Raw genomic sequence first — 13,655 nt, forward strand, 5'->3', positions numbered from 1 at the left:
TGGTCTCGGGATTTAAGGACTGTCCAGGAAGTGGACTGGCCCTGTGTGGGGGATGACAGCACGTTAATGCCAGAGAAGCTGAGGAAGAGGGTTCATCTCACCCCCCCACCCCTCCCCAAGGCTCCCTTGTGCTTGCTGGGCGTGTGGAAGTGGGGTGCAAGATGGTAGCAGAAACGGGCCAGAGTGATAGTACAGTGGGCAAGTGGGCAAGCCTTGCACGTGGCTGACCCGGGTTTGATCCACAACATCCCTAAGCCAGCCAGGAGTGATTCCTCAGTGCAGAGTGTAGAGTAAGCCCTCAGTACCTCCGGGTGTGGCCCAAAACACCAGGGGAGAAAAGCAGAAACAAGTAAAGAAACGCTTTATAGGTGGGGCCAGGGTGGGGGGGACATCGCTATGTCCTGGCTGGCTAGCTGGGACCATGGGGACCCACGGACCCTCCCTTCTCACTCCTGTCCTCTGCCCATCTCCCCAGCGAGCACCGTTGGCACTTGTATGTCTCGAGGCTGTGGGTTTCCAGAAACTTCTGGACTCTTGGAAGACTGAAGGCGCGAGCGTCTTTCCCGGCGAGGCCTGCTCTGGTCGCGCTCTGCTCTGTCCTGGACGGGGAGTCGGACCGTCAGGGTCTCCGTGCGAAAGGTGTGAGTGCTCCTGAGCTCACCCGCGGCCCAGCGGCCTGGGCAGCCTCACAGTCCAGAGGGCCGGCCCTGAGCGGGCTCTCCCGGTGTCTGCTCCTTCTCCCTGATAATGCCCCTTTCTTGCCACATCAGCGTCCTGGCTGGCAGACAGCACCTCTGCAAAAAACCTGCCAGCTACTGGGCCCTGGGGCCTGTGATGGGGTGGGGGTGGGGGCGCAAGGAAGCCCCTAATTACCGAAGAGCTGCAGCACGGGTCCTGCTAAGCCCACTTAAGCCCTTCCTCGGGCAAGCAAGTGAGGTGACTGCTTCTTTCGGACCCCTCCCCCAGGGCTCAGCCACCTGGGGCCACCACACCGGGGTGACCTGGGGCTGGGTGGGGCCTGACACAGAGGGGGCAGTAGGTGGGAGTCAGCCCGGCAGGGAGATGGGGGTGGGTCGTGACCCTGGTGAAGAATCCCAGAGCACCCCTCCCCCCCACCCGACCCCCAGACCCGGAAGGTGGTTTTTGGTCTGGTTTTGTAGCATTCCTAAAGGCTGACTTCTGTCTGGGCCCTCCCGGTTCTGTCTCTTCTCGTCCCTCCACTCTCCCGACTGACACGACTTCCCTTTGTTCTTCTAGACTCCCCCCGCCCCCCCCACCGCAGCAGGGGTGCATGAACTCTTCAGGCTGCCTGTGGTTTCATTTGAAAAGGAGGACGACAGTCCCAAAGAGGAGATTGCGAGCTCCCACCTATGCGTGGAGAGGGATGTGCACATCCCGTGTGGATGGGAGCACGGGGGTCGGACTTGGCGCCCCCGGGTTCAAGCCCTTTGCTCTGTGTTTTTCCAGCTGTGTGACCTCCTGGGGAAAGTTGCTCAGTTTCTCTGACTCGCTGCTTCCTCCTGTTCTTAAGGGGAACAGGGCTGGCCACCTCGCAAGACAGATGATTGTGTGGAGGCCACCGTGGTTACGATGGACGGTTCCTACAGTAGATACTGTGAGCTCCGGGCCTACACAAGCAGGACTCACAGCCCAGTGCTCTGTCCTCTGATAGTAGTAGCTCATCAAAGTCATGGACTTTGAGTAATTGTATTCTTTAATGTCTGGCTCCCATACAATATGCTGTCTCTGGCGTGTGTATTGGGGACAAGGGGAGTGGGCAGGAGGGACACTTGGAGCTGTTGGCTTTGTGGTGACCCTCTCCCAGATGCATTTTCTACCAACATTCCTCTTGGTGTAGGCTAAGGACTCTGCAACATCCCCCTAGTCACTGTGTTCAGAGCCACCCTGCCCCATGAAGCCTTGCACCCCTGTGTGCAGTAACCTCTGTTCTGGACTGAATGTTTCTTTTATTATTATTATTATTATTATTATTGTTATTATTATTATTATTATTATCTTCATCATCATCATTCACATTCATTTTTTTCCATTTGTTTAAGCACTGTGGCTTATAAAGTTGTTCATGATGCATTTATTCCAGGCATTCAATATTCCAACCCCATACTCACCACCAGTGTGACCTTCCCTCCACCACTGTCCCTGTTTTCTCACCTGTCCCTCTCCCCAGCTTGCCCTCCTAGCAGGCATAAAACAAGCTATTTCATATTGCTGTCACAACTAAATTGCTAATGGAATTATTAAAAAATTATTCCAGTAAGTGAAACTTTGTAAAAATTGTTCTATCTCATCATGGGACCATTAAGTCCTTGTCCGAGGGTTTACTGAGCTGTTTGTTGCTTGCTGAGCTTTCTGCACTGTTGTTTTTGCTGTTGTTTTTGTTTATTGCGTTTAGTGGGCTGCTGTGTTACTTTCCCAGGGAACTTGATGTGCCCCTACTGGGATGTCAATATTGTAGAATTTGGGGGTGCAACCCACTCCAGAAACTCCAGGATATTTAACTGGGCAGTGAGTTGATGGAGTAATGGTCTCAGGATGTGGGTGTGGCTGCTGAGTCTTCCGGAAGTACAAGGGCATGGGGGGAGGCTGCCTAACCCCCATTCTGAAAAGACCCCGGTGTTCTCAGCCCGAAGACCGGTGTAGCTGGAATTTTCTCGGTTTGGTCTCTCTGCAGAGATTAATCATGAATCACTGGAGTTGGGCCGTTGGTGTGGCAGCCACTGTGGGATGGGAGTGAGGCTGCCGGGGCTTCAGCCAGACAGGACTCAGCCCACCCCACCCCCACCCCCTCTCCCAAGGGCACCCCAGAGCTCTCTGCAGGGAGACGGGTGTACGGGTGAATTTTCGCAGCTTGCTTGATCTCTTGCAGGATTTATTTGTGAGTCTTGTGAAGCTGGGTGGATGGACGAGTGTCCAAGGCAGTGGTGGTGGGTTATGGGTGTGGCTGTTGGGCTCCCGGACTGGATGTTTCTGTCTCCCCCAAATTTTCCCGTTGAAGCCCTACTCCCTGGTGAGAAGGTATCTGTGCAGGGCCCTTGTGAGCCATTAGGTTTAGATGAGGCTCTGAGGGTGGCATTGGATGATGCGGTCAGCTGGTGGTGTCCCCTCTCCACTAGGTGGGGTACCGCAGGAAGAGACCATCTGCCCGCTGGGGAGTGGGGCCTCACCAGAACCCTTGATCAAGAACCCCCAGACACAGGACTGGGAATCCTTCCCCTTGAAGCTCTCCAGTCTCGGTATATTGGGGCTGCTCCCAGTGTCTGCCGGGCCCCCACCCCGGTGTCCAGAGAACTGACTACTTCCTGCCATTGCTAATGTGTCTTCCGTGACTAAGATCTGGGATGGCTGCTCGGCCACACAGTCCCCTCACCGACTGCTGGAGCCCCCAGGACCCTTCGAATCGTCAGGCAGAGGCTGGGGACCTGAGCTTTCAGAAAACTCCCCAGGGGACTCGGGTGGGGAATCTGGCCCTGGGACCCCCGCAGTGGGCCGTGGGACTCAGCCTCTCCGGAGGGAGAAAGTGAGGCCGAGAGGGCCCCTGTCTCTCTGCTGTCCCTAACCCCTGTCCCCGAGCAGTGGCATGGGAGCCAGAGTACTAGTGCAGAGTGAGGCAAAGTGGAAGGGGACCCCGTCCACTCACCGAGGCTGCCCCCGGAGGGCGAGCCCTTGGTGGGGGTTCAGGTGAAAGGGACAGAAGTGGTGGGCAGAGGGTGTCCCTCCTCTCGGGCCAATGAGGCTGCACCTTGAGGGGCTCCATCAAGCACTGACAATGGGGTCCTTGGTGCTGGAGCGATAGTTCAGTGGGTAGCCGTTTGCCTTGCACATAGCCGACCTGGGTGCAATTCCCCATATCCTATATGATACCCTGAGCACCGCCAGGAGTGATTCCTGAGTGCAAAGCTAGGAAAAACTCCTGAGCATCGCCAGGTGTGAACCCCCCCCCCCAAAAAAAAGAGAGAGAATGGGGTCCTGACATAGCAGCAGAGATTTTCCTCACCTTCCCTGTGCCAGAGTTTCTCCTGCCAACCCCCTGCCCCCCCACTCAGCTGAAGGGTCTGATTCTCAGAGCAGAATGTTTTCTGAGAGCCTCTCCTGTCCGCCAGAGGCTGGGCGAAGCCTTGGGGTCCCAAAGTGAATTGCACCTTTGTGCGATGCTCATGTTTTCTCCTGAAGTGCTTTCTAGAGTGTGCCCCAGGGGCCCACCTCGGCCGACACCCTGGAGCGGTTTGTTTAAGATACAGCTGCTCGGCCCCAGAGAGACTCCGGAGTGTGCCGGAGCAGTGACCAGAGTTCAGTCCCTGACACCACACGGTCCCCCAGGCACTGCAAGAATGCACCCCCTCCCCCGTGCCAAACTGGGAATAACCCCCAAGTAGTAGGCAAAAAACAAAGAAACAAACAAATGTATCTACTTGCCCAGAATCCAGCTGGGGCTCAGCGCTAAAGACCAGACTTTGTGGCACGGGACGTGGCTGTGATTCCTGGCACTGCAAAAAATGCACTTAAAAAGATGTAAAAATGTATAGCTGCCCAGTTTTAACAAATATACCTCTCTGGGGAGGGGGGTGACTAATGCATGAGGCAGGAGGAATATGAAAGCTCTGTATTTATCTACTCGGTCATGCTGTGAATTATCTATAAAAATTACATTTAAAAAAAATATAATAGGACTTAAAGGGCTAGTGAGGGTACTTTGCATGCAGGTGGCTTGGGTCTGTTCCAGGGCATCACATGGTCCCCAAGCACCCAGGGACCGGACCCTTAAGCTCTGTTCAGAGAGTGGCCCCCTCTCTTCCAGTACAGTCAGTCGTGACCCCAAAAAGAAGACAAAAGAATAAAGAAAGGGCTGGAAAGATGGCTCAAAGGGCAGGAGCACAGACTCTGCATGCAAAAGCCCCGTATCCAACCCCCAGCCCTGCATGGTCCCTTGTTCAATCTCTCTCTCTCTCCCCGACCAACACTATTAGGTGTGCCTCCCCCCACACACACCAGAATTTTATTATTAAGTTAATAAGATGAAGTGGTCAGTGCTTGAACCTTGAAGCCCAGACCTATTTCTGCAGAATTTCAGGTTCTGGCCTGGCAGCTGCCATGAGAGAAGACTCCTTGTGGAATCCTGTTTGCTCTAAAAGTTGAGAACTAGTGGAAATTAGCTACTTTTTTTTTTTCATAGCCCTAATCCAGATTTATTGTATAAAATACAGAAAGTGAAGAGAAGGAAACACCAGCCACTATGATCCTATCTTCCTAGAAAAGTCATTTCTAGCATGTTAGTAAATGCCTCTCTAGGTAAGGGCGCACGCGCTCCTGTGTGTGAGTGTGTGTGTGTGTATGTGTGTGCGCGTGCAGTGTATGTATGTGCACGCACATGTATATTTAGCCATGTATATGGCACCTCCTTGGGTGCAGACCTTGGGACAGGAACGAGAAAAAGAATAGTCCTGGCCCTGGAGCACCCACAGTCCTGCAAAGTGACGCCTGGTCCAGCCTCCTTCACCTTACCTGCTCTTACCTCTCGCCCCAGGTATACATCATCAACGTGACCTGGTCCGACTCCACATCCCAGACCATCTACAGGAGGTACAGCAAGTTCTTTGACCTGCAGGTGAGTTGACCTGAGCGCTGCTGGTGTCAGTTCTGCCCACAGGGGCCCACGTCCCTCCCCCGTCCTCATACACCTGAAACCACCTGCAGATGATCCCCGACCGCACGCAGAGTCGGGGTCAGAGCAGAGGGGCAGCGAGAGCACCTCAGCCGCTGAGCTGGGCTTCGCTGGGTCTTGGATCGCGTCGGCAGACACCTGGGGCTCTCTGGGCTCCCGCAGAGGGTTCCGATAATCCTGCTTTGCCCCCTCTTTGGCCGGGGTGGGAAGGAGTAGGAAGCCAGCGTGGAGAGGTGGGAGCGTGGCTCTGGGCACCGGGGACAGGGACAGACATGTGTCTGCAAACATCCAGGCTGAGACTCGAGCCGCAGCACCACCGCAGCAAAGAAAAGCAAACACCCAGAAAAGACCGAAACAGAAAATAAGCACTTTCTTGAACTACAGACATCCCCACAGCAGGCATACCACGGTGTCTGCCTGACCAAATAAGGCTCTGGCCACCCTGTTTTCACACGTGTGTGCTGTGTGTCTCTGACACACGCAGCGGCACGGCAGCAGGGATTCCACAGTGCCATTGTTGACGTCTCCCCCGACGCCCGCTAATTTGGCTTGGACTCTTTGGACTGTACATAGTGTACATGCATGCCAGCCTACGTGGTCTCTAGTTGGAAGGCACTGTCAGAGGAGTTCGTGCCACCCGTTAGGCGGAAAGACAAGTGAGGCTTCGGGCTGCAGGAATCCCCGAAACCAGGCCTGTCCCCCTCGGAGTCTCCTCTCCTCTCTGGGAACTATCTGCAGCCCCTCCGTTGCCTTATATCCCTAGGAACTCGGTTGTCACGGCGCCTGAATTCTGTATCTTGCACTTTCCAGCTGCAGGGAGATGGATGCTGTTTTTGTTTTTTGTTTTTTTCCCCTTGTTCCAAAGGAGCTATGTTCTAGAGGAGGCTAGCCCGAGTCAGGTATTCCTCTCTGGACCTATCGGCACATCCGTGTCCCGTGGCCCAGGCGTGGCCATCAGGGGGCCTAGCCCTGGGTGTTGGCAGGCAGGCACCTGCCCATCTTTGTGAGATGGGCAGCAGAGAGTTTCGAGATTCTGTCTCAGGGCTGTGAGCCTGAGTCAAGACGATAAAAATCCTGAAGACCCGCCACTAGATTCCCGTGACCAAGGCCTGCTGCTCCTGGCGTAACCTTTGGTGGTGACTCATCTTGGTGCGACCCAGGCCTGCACGTTTGTCCCCTGGTGTCTGATTTTATCTCCGAGTCCTGACTGCTTTCCCCCAGGAGATGAGCGAAGGCAGGCCAGCTTCCTGTGTTACAAATCCCCTCTGATCCAACAATATGGGATTGAATATCCATTGAGTGCAGGGTTGAAAGCCACTCCTTACCCGCCCGCCTTCTTCCTCTTCCCCCTTCAATTCCTGTCCAATCTCCTTGGCTCCTTCCGGCATAAACTGGTAGGATTTGCTGATACCCCATCAATGGGTTAGTGTGCAGGACAGGAAATGATAACTTAGTTGGGGAGACGGAACCCTGAAAGGACTCATTGATGAGCCGGGGGTGGGGGTGGGGGCGGGGAGCCTGGGAGTCAGTAGAAACTCTCAAGTCAGAACTTTCCTCCCCACTCGCTCGCTCGCTGCTCTGCTCCCCACCCCCTCCCCAGTGCAGAGTCTCACAGGAAAGGAATGCTGCTGCTTCCCCCCCACACCCCACCCCCATGTGAGGAGGGGCCCTGCAGGGAGTGGCCGTCCTGGAGACCCGCTGTGGAGAGGACATGCCAGAGTTGTTTGGAATTGAACCCTGGGCCAGAGCCGAACACCTTAGAGAACCCATTTTACAGATTTTGTGATGTGATGGCTTTGGCGAGCTGAGGGGAATGTCCTGATTTATCCGTTGCTGACTGAAGTATGGCGGTGCCTAGGCAGGAAGGGTCACAGGCACCAACGTTAGTGCCATTTCCAGTCACCAGGTCCCAGGCAAGAGAGAGACAGACAGAGAGAGAGAGAGAGAGAGAGAGAGAGAGAGAGCTTTCTTCTGAACTCATCTGTCTCTGGGGGCCCCATTGACAGGATTTTTCTTTTGTGGACTCTCCTGGGGGACCCTGGGAGGGGGAACATGTGACCCCAGTTGGGCCATGTTGGCTTGTCCTTTAGTCCCGGCTCTGTCGGCAGGCTCTGTCAGGAGAGAGAGGAGCCCCTCTTCTCCGTAGAGTGAGGGGCCCCGCCGGGGGCTGTGCAGAGGGTGCAGAGCGGATCCAGGCTGCTGTCACACTCGTCGGGGAGTCACGCAGCGTCCTCGGGAATCTCTGTGCCCTGAACTGCACCCGCCGTGCCCTCAGCCCAGGCCATGGAGGAGCCCGTGCCTCAGGGCCTGCCATGGGGGGCTGGGGGGTGCTCAGGGCATGGGGCGGGTCTCGGGCATGTTCGGCTCTTCCCCTGCGGGACTCGGTCCTCCTGCTGTGGGGGGGGCTTAATCGTCCCTTGGTTCTGGACCTTCTGGGGTCACAGAGTGCTGTGAAAATCCAGTGAAAGGCTTCTTCCCGGAAAAGCGTTTGTGTGCGGCTTACTGTGTCGGGTCACTGTGCGCTCAGGTCCCTCATCCGCCTTCCTGTCTCGACTCCTGCACTGCCGATCACCGGGGGCTTTGTTTGCCGTATTTGGATCAGGACGGTGGGCGTGGATGCCTCCGAGAGGGACTCCTGGACTTCCCGGTACACACATTTCCTGCGCCCGGCTTGGCTCTCCTACACGTCCGCTCTCTGCTTCTCTTTCCGGTGGTATCTTCTTTTCCTGGAGGGGCCCTGGGCGTAACATGGAGCACAGACAAGTGATTCCAGTGTTGTCACTGGGTCCTTCTCACTTGATTCGCGGGTAGGGAGAAGCCCTGACCTGCCCTTCCCACCCGAAGCCTCAAATGGGAGCCCCTGAAGGCCCTGTAGGCCTCGGTTTCCCCACTTCTCCCTGTCAGGGGCTGCAGTTTTCTCACCTGCATGGTCCTGCACGGTCCTCCCCAGCCAGATCACAGACGCAGCTACAAAGCAAGACATTGTGCTGAGTGGTCATCCTCAAAGCTTCTGCCAGGATCAACCCTGGCACGCACGGGGGTGGGCAGGAATGGAGCAAGAAGGGGTGGCTTGGAGGAAAACTGGGGCTCCTTGATATCACCAGGTCGTCCGAGAACCCTCCTCAGCCTCGATTCTCAATGGCCACAGTGAAAGGCTTCTGAACACGCGATGACCGAAGTTCCACTTGGAATCAATCTGATCTTTTTTTTTTTTTTTTTTCTTTTTGGGTCACTACTGGCAATGCACAGGGGTTACTCCTGGCTTTGCACTCAGGAATTACCCCTGGTCATGCTCAGGGGACCATATGGGACGCTGGGATTTGAACCCGGGTCGGCCGCGTGCAAGGCAAACGCCCTACCCGCTGTGCTATCTCTCCAGCCCCGGAATCAATCTGATCTTGAGTTGGAGATGTTTCTAGCAGTACTCGATCGTATAGCATGAGAAGGAGTTGGGGGAGGAACAGGCCCTGGAAGGGCTCAGTGTCCTGGAGACCCTGGCGGGATACCGGAAAGCTGTAGGTGACTGGGAAGGAAAACCCCATACCCCTTCCATGCTTCCAGAGCCTTGGGCCCTGAGTGCAGAGGTTTTGTGTGACCCCCCTCTTACCCACAGCTTCCCCCCATATGCTGGCTGCCTGCTACTTTCAAAGCCCTGAGCAAATACAAGCTGTCCAGTTTGAGTTTCAGAGAAGCAGTCACTGTTTTTATATTATTTTAACTCGAGAGCACATGCAGTGCTGCTGAGGGACGTGGGTCACTCCAAGTGGTGCCAGGTGTGTGGGCAGAGCCAGATGGTGCTGGGGACCAAGTGAAGAAGTTCTCCCAGAGCATGAACTAAGGTCCTTTAGCTCTCGCTCTGTCCCTCCCATTAAACAAAAAAAAAAAGTAGATATAGACCCCAAATACCGTTTAAGCCATACTTATACTATGCAATGAGTCATTCATTGAAAGTTGAAATTTTATTGAGTCCTGTATTGTTGCTTGCTAATCTGGCAGCTGCGGATCGTGAGGGGACAAAGATGAAGATGAATCAGTCAGACTGAAGGATGGGCTGACACCGATTTCCCCAACACACGGCACTTTTGCAACACACGGAACTTTTGCAGGAGAGTGGCATGTGCTAAAAAAAAAAACACTGTGGGGCTGGAGCAGTAGCACAGTGGATAGGGCGTTTGCCTTGCATGTGGCCAACCCAGGTTCAATTCCCAGCATCCCGTATGGTCTCCTGAGCACCTCCAGGGATAATTCCTGAGTGCATGAGCCAGGAGTAACTCCTGTGCATTGCCGGGTGTGACCCAAAAAGCAATAAATAAATAAATAAATAAATAAAATAAAAATTAGAACACTGTGTGGAAAAGGACAGAGTCCTTCCTCTCCAGGAATTACATCTGGTGGGGAAAGTTGACTCCAGATCAATGCAGTCTACTGTCAATGAAAGAAACACTAGATGGAAGTACAGACAGCCCAGCTCAAGGAGGAAGGGCTTTCTTCCGGGGAAGGGGCAACCCCAGAAAAGGCCCACGTGGTTTGATTGGTGGCAGCAGTACAAAGTAATGTAGCCATGTACGCCCACTGCAGTTTGAGGGATTTGCTCGGTGACTGGGAAGGAAAACCCCATACCCCTTCCATGCTTCCGGAGCCTCTAATTTGAGAATTAGAGTTGTCAAGGGGAAAAAGTATGTCTATTTGTACATTTATGTCTGTCTGTCCACCAATTCATCATACATCCATTCATCATCCATTCAGCCAGCCAGCCATTCATCCACCCATCTATTCATTGTCCATCCATTCACCCATCTATCCATCCATCCATGTATCTATCTGTCCATCTAGCCACTCATCCATCTGTTCATCCACCCACCCATCCATCCATCCACCTATTCATCCATCCACTCATCCACCAACTCATCCGTTCACCCATACAACATCCATCCATCCACCTATTCATCCATCCACTCATCCACCAACTCATCCGTTCACCCATACAACATCCATCCATCCACCCACCACCCATTCACCCATATATTCATTTATCTTCCACCCATCCATCCATCCTTCATTCATCTATTCATTCTCCATCCATTTATTATTCATCCATCTATCTTACCTACCCATTCATTCATCTATCCACCATCCATCCATCTACCAGTCCATTAACCCACCCATCCATTCACATGTTCATCCATCCATCCTGCACCAACTCATCTACCACTCATCCATCCATCCATCCATCCATCCATCCATCCATCCATCCATCCATCCATCCATCTGCCCATCCTTTCATCCATCCATCCATCCATCCATCCATCCATCCATCCATCCATCCATCCATCCATCCATCTGCCCATCCATTCACCCACCCATCCCTCCATCCAGCCATTCATTCATCCAGCCAGCCAGCCAGCCAGCCAGCTATCCTCGGTCTAGCCAGTATCCAGTGCCTACCTGCCTTCTGTGTCTCTAAAGGTGTGCCAGACTTGGAATTTATTAGTGAGCAGATCTCATTACAGCTTTTATGAGACTTTCAGCTTAGTGAGGGAAGACAGATTTTAAGAAAAAAGTGAAGGCTGGGAAATGACTCAAAGTGCGGGAGCAAGCACACCTTTGCACATGGGAGCTCTTGGGTTTGGTCCCTGGCACCACAAGGTCCCCCCAGTACCATCACTGGGACTGACTCCTAAGTGCCAAGCCACAGAGGGCCTCTGGGCACCACTGCTCGATATGACTCAAAAAGAAAGAAAGAAACATGATACTATTTTGTACTCTTCCAAATGCTACAAAGAAAAGTGCCCTAGACAGGTTATAGGGAAACCTTAATCTCTGAGATCAGGGCAGGCTTTCCTGAAAAAAATATAGTGGGATATTTTGGCAGGGGTTGGAGGAAAGGGGGTGGGGGAGGGGGGAGGGGACTCTCCCAGGTGGTGCCCAGCAGGCCCAGGGGCTGGCCTGGTGATTTCCAGCCAGGCTGGCTGGCGGTTCGCTGGCTGCCCACGGGTGTGGTGCTGCTCGGAGCCTGCGGAGCTGGGGATGATCTGGGCCACCCCAGCAGTGCTGGGGCCTCCAGGGTTGCACCTGGAGGTGTCAGGGATCAACGGAGGATTAGCTGTGTGCAAGGCAAAGCCTAAGCCCCTATCATGGCTCTCTGGCCCTGAACAAAATAAGTTTGATCTGACAGGTGCGGAGTTATTCTGTGGTTGAAATGAGGCTCTGTGGTGCTTCTAGTGAAAGCGTCAGAGTCTCTGCCCAGGTGAACTCAAGAACATATGAAGGAGGGGCTGGAGTGATAGCACAGTGGGTAGGGCGTTTGCCTTGCATGTGGCCGGCCCGGGTTCGATTCCCAGCATCCCATATGGTCCTCTGAGCACCGCCAGGGGTGATTCCTGAGTGCAGAGCCAGGAGTGACCCCTGTGCATCGCTGGGTGTGACCCAAAAAGAAAAAAAAAAGAACATATGAAGGAGGCGCTCGTCACCATCTTGGTCATTCACGCCCACGAACCCTCTCACAGGCACCGTGATGTGACCTTCAGCTCTGCCCTCAGCCCTCTCCCCCTCTTCTGCCTTGACCCTCAGACTCTGTGGTTCTGCCTCCTCTTCCTCCTGATTCCTTCTGACCTGAACCCTGTGGTTCTGCCTCCTCTTCCTCAGGTTCCTTCTGACCTGAACCCAGCCCCTCGCCCTGCCTGCTGGGAGCCCCAGAAACCGCCACCTTCCTCTCTGCGCAGCTACTGACATTGATAGACGTTTGCAAGGTTGTGTTCTGGTTGGTGGCTTTCTTCCGAGGGGGTGGCAGACCTGGTGGCACTCTGGGGCTCTGTTCGGGAGCAGCCCCTGTCAGTTGCTCAGGGTTTCTGAGGTGTCGCGGCTAAAAATGCAGTCGGCCACATACATGTGAGGCAAATGTCTTTTCTGTGTCTCCAGACAACATTTTTTTTTTGTTTTTTTGCTTTTTGGGTCGCACCCAGCGATGCTCAGAGGTTACTCCTGGTTCTGCACTCAGGAATTACTCCTGGCAGTGCTTGGGGGACCATATGGGATGCCGGGGATCGAAGCCGGGTGAGCCGTGTACAAGGCAAACGCCCTACCCGCTGTGCTATCACTCCGGCCCCTCCAGACAACATTTTAAAATTCAGTAGTGAGCTGGAGCAGTAGAACAGTGGGCACGCTGCTCTTCTTGCACATGGCCGACCTAAGTTCATCCCCAGCACCACATGTGGTCCCCTGAGCCCTGCCGTGAGTAATCCCTGAGTGCAGAGCCAGGAGTAAGCCCTGTGCATTGGTCATTCACTCCCATGAACCCTCTCACAGGTATGACTCCAAAACCAAAATAAGAAAAAGAGGAGCTGAAACGATAGCACAGCGGGTAGGGCGTTTGCCTTGCACGTGGCCGACCCAGGTTCAATTCCCAGCATCCCATATGGTCCCCTGAGCACCACCAGGGGTAATTCCTGAGTGCAGAGCCAGCAGTAACCCCTGACCATTGCTGGGTGTGACCCAAAAAAGCAAAAAAAAAAAAGAAAGAAAAAGATTTTCAGTGAAGCCTAGTTTCTGGGTGCATCATAGGTGCACAAGAACTGCAATCCACCGTGGGTATTGGAAAAGGGAAATTATTTCTGCTATCACAGAAAGTTCTATGGGAACAAGCTGCTCCAGATTTCCTGGGTGACACAGCTGGCTGGATAGGGCTTCCTGCCCCTTAAAGTGCCCTGCCATCCTCCCAGCTCACCCCCAGTTGTCCTCCAAAACCCTCTAGAAGTCCGGCAGGAGTGGAAGCAGGTTCCTCAGCAAGTTTCCCATCCACCGAGCAGCTCAGTTCCACTGGGCTTCCGGTCACCTGTGTGGGAGGCCAGGTCAGCGAGGAGAGAGGGCTTCTAAGGGCAGCTCGGATGTCACGCTGGGAGCAGGGAGAAGAGAGGCTCTTGGTCTCCAAGTGCAAATGGGTTTCTTCTAAAAATAACCCTGCACTCAACCCTACCTG

At 54.1% G+C, this 13,655-nt stretch overlaps 1 protein-coding gene across 2 annotated transcripts in view; it reads left to right on the top strand.

Moving 5' to 3' along the window:
* Positions 1–13,655, top strand: part of SH3PXD2A (SH3 and PX domains 2A) — a 200,928-nt gene that overhangs the window by 44,430 nt on the left and 142,843 nt on the right. For both annotated transcript variants that reach the window (XM_055118788.1, XM_055118789.1), the window contains exon 2: positions 5,543–5,623. In XM_055118788.1, coding sequence (XP_054974763.1) covers positions 5,543–5,623 — 81 coding nt within the window. The remainder of the gene's footprint in view (positions 1–5,542; positions 5,624–13,655) is intronic.

The sequence above is a fragment of the Sorex araneus genome, chromosome 11, assembly GCF_027595985.1.
Source record: "Sorex araneus isolate mSorAra2 chromosome 11, mSorAra2.pri, whole genome shotgun sequence".
Lineage (NCBI taxonomy): Eukaryota > Metazoa > Chordata > Mammalia > Eulipotyphla > Soricidae > Sorex > Sorex araneus.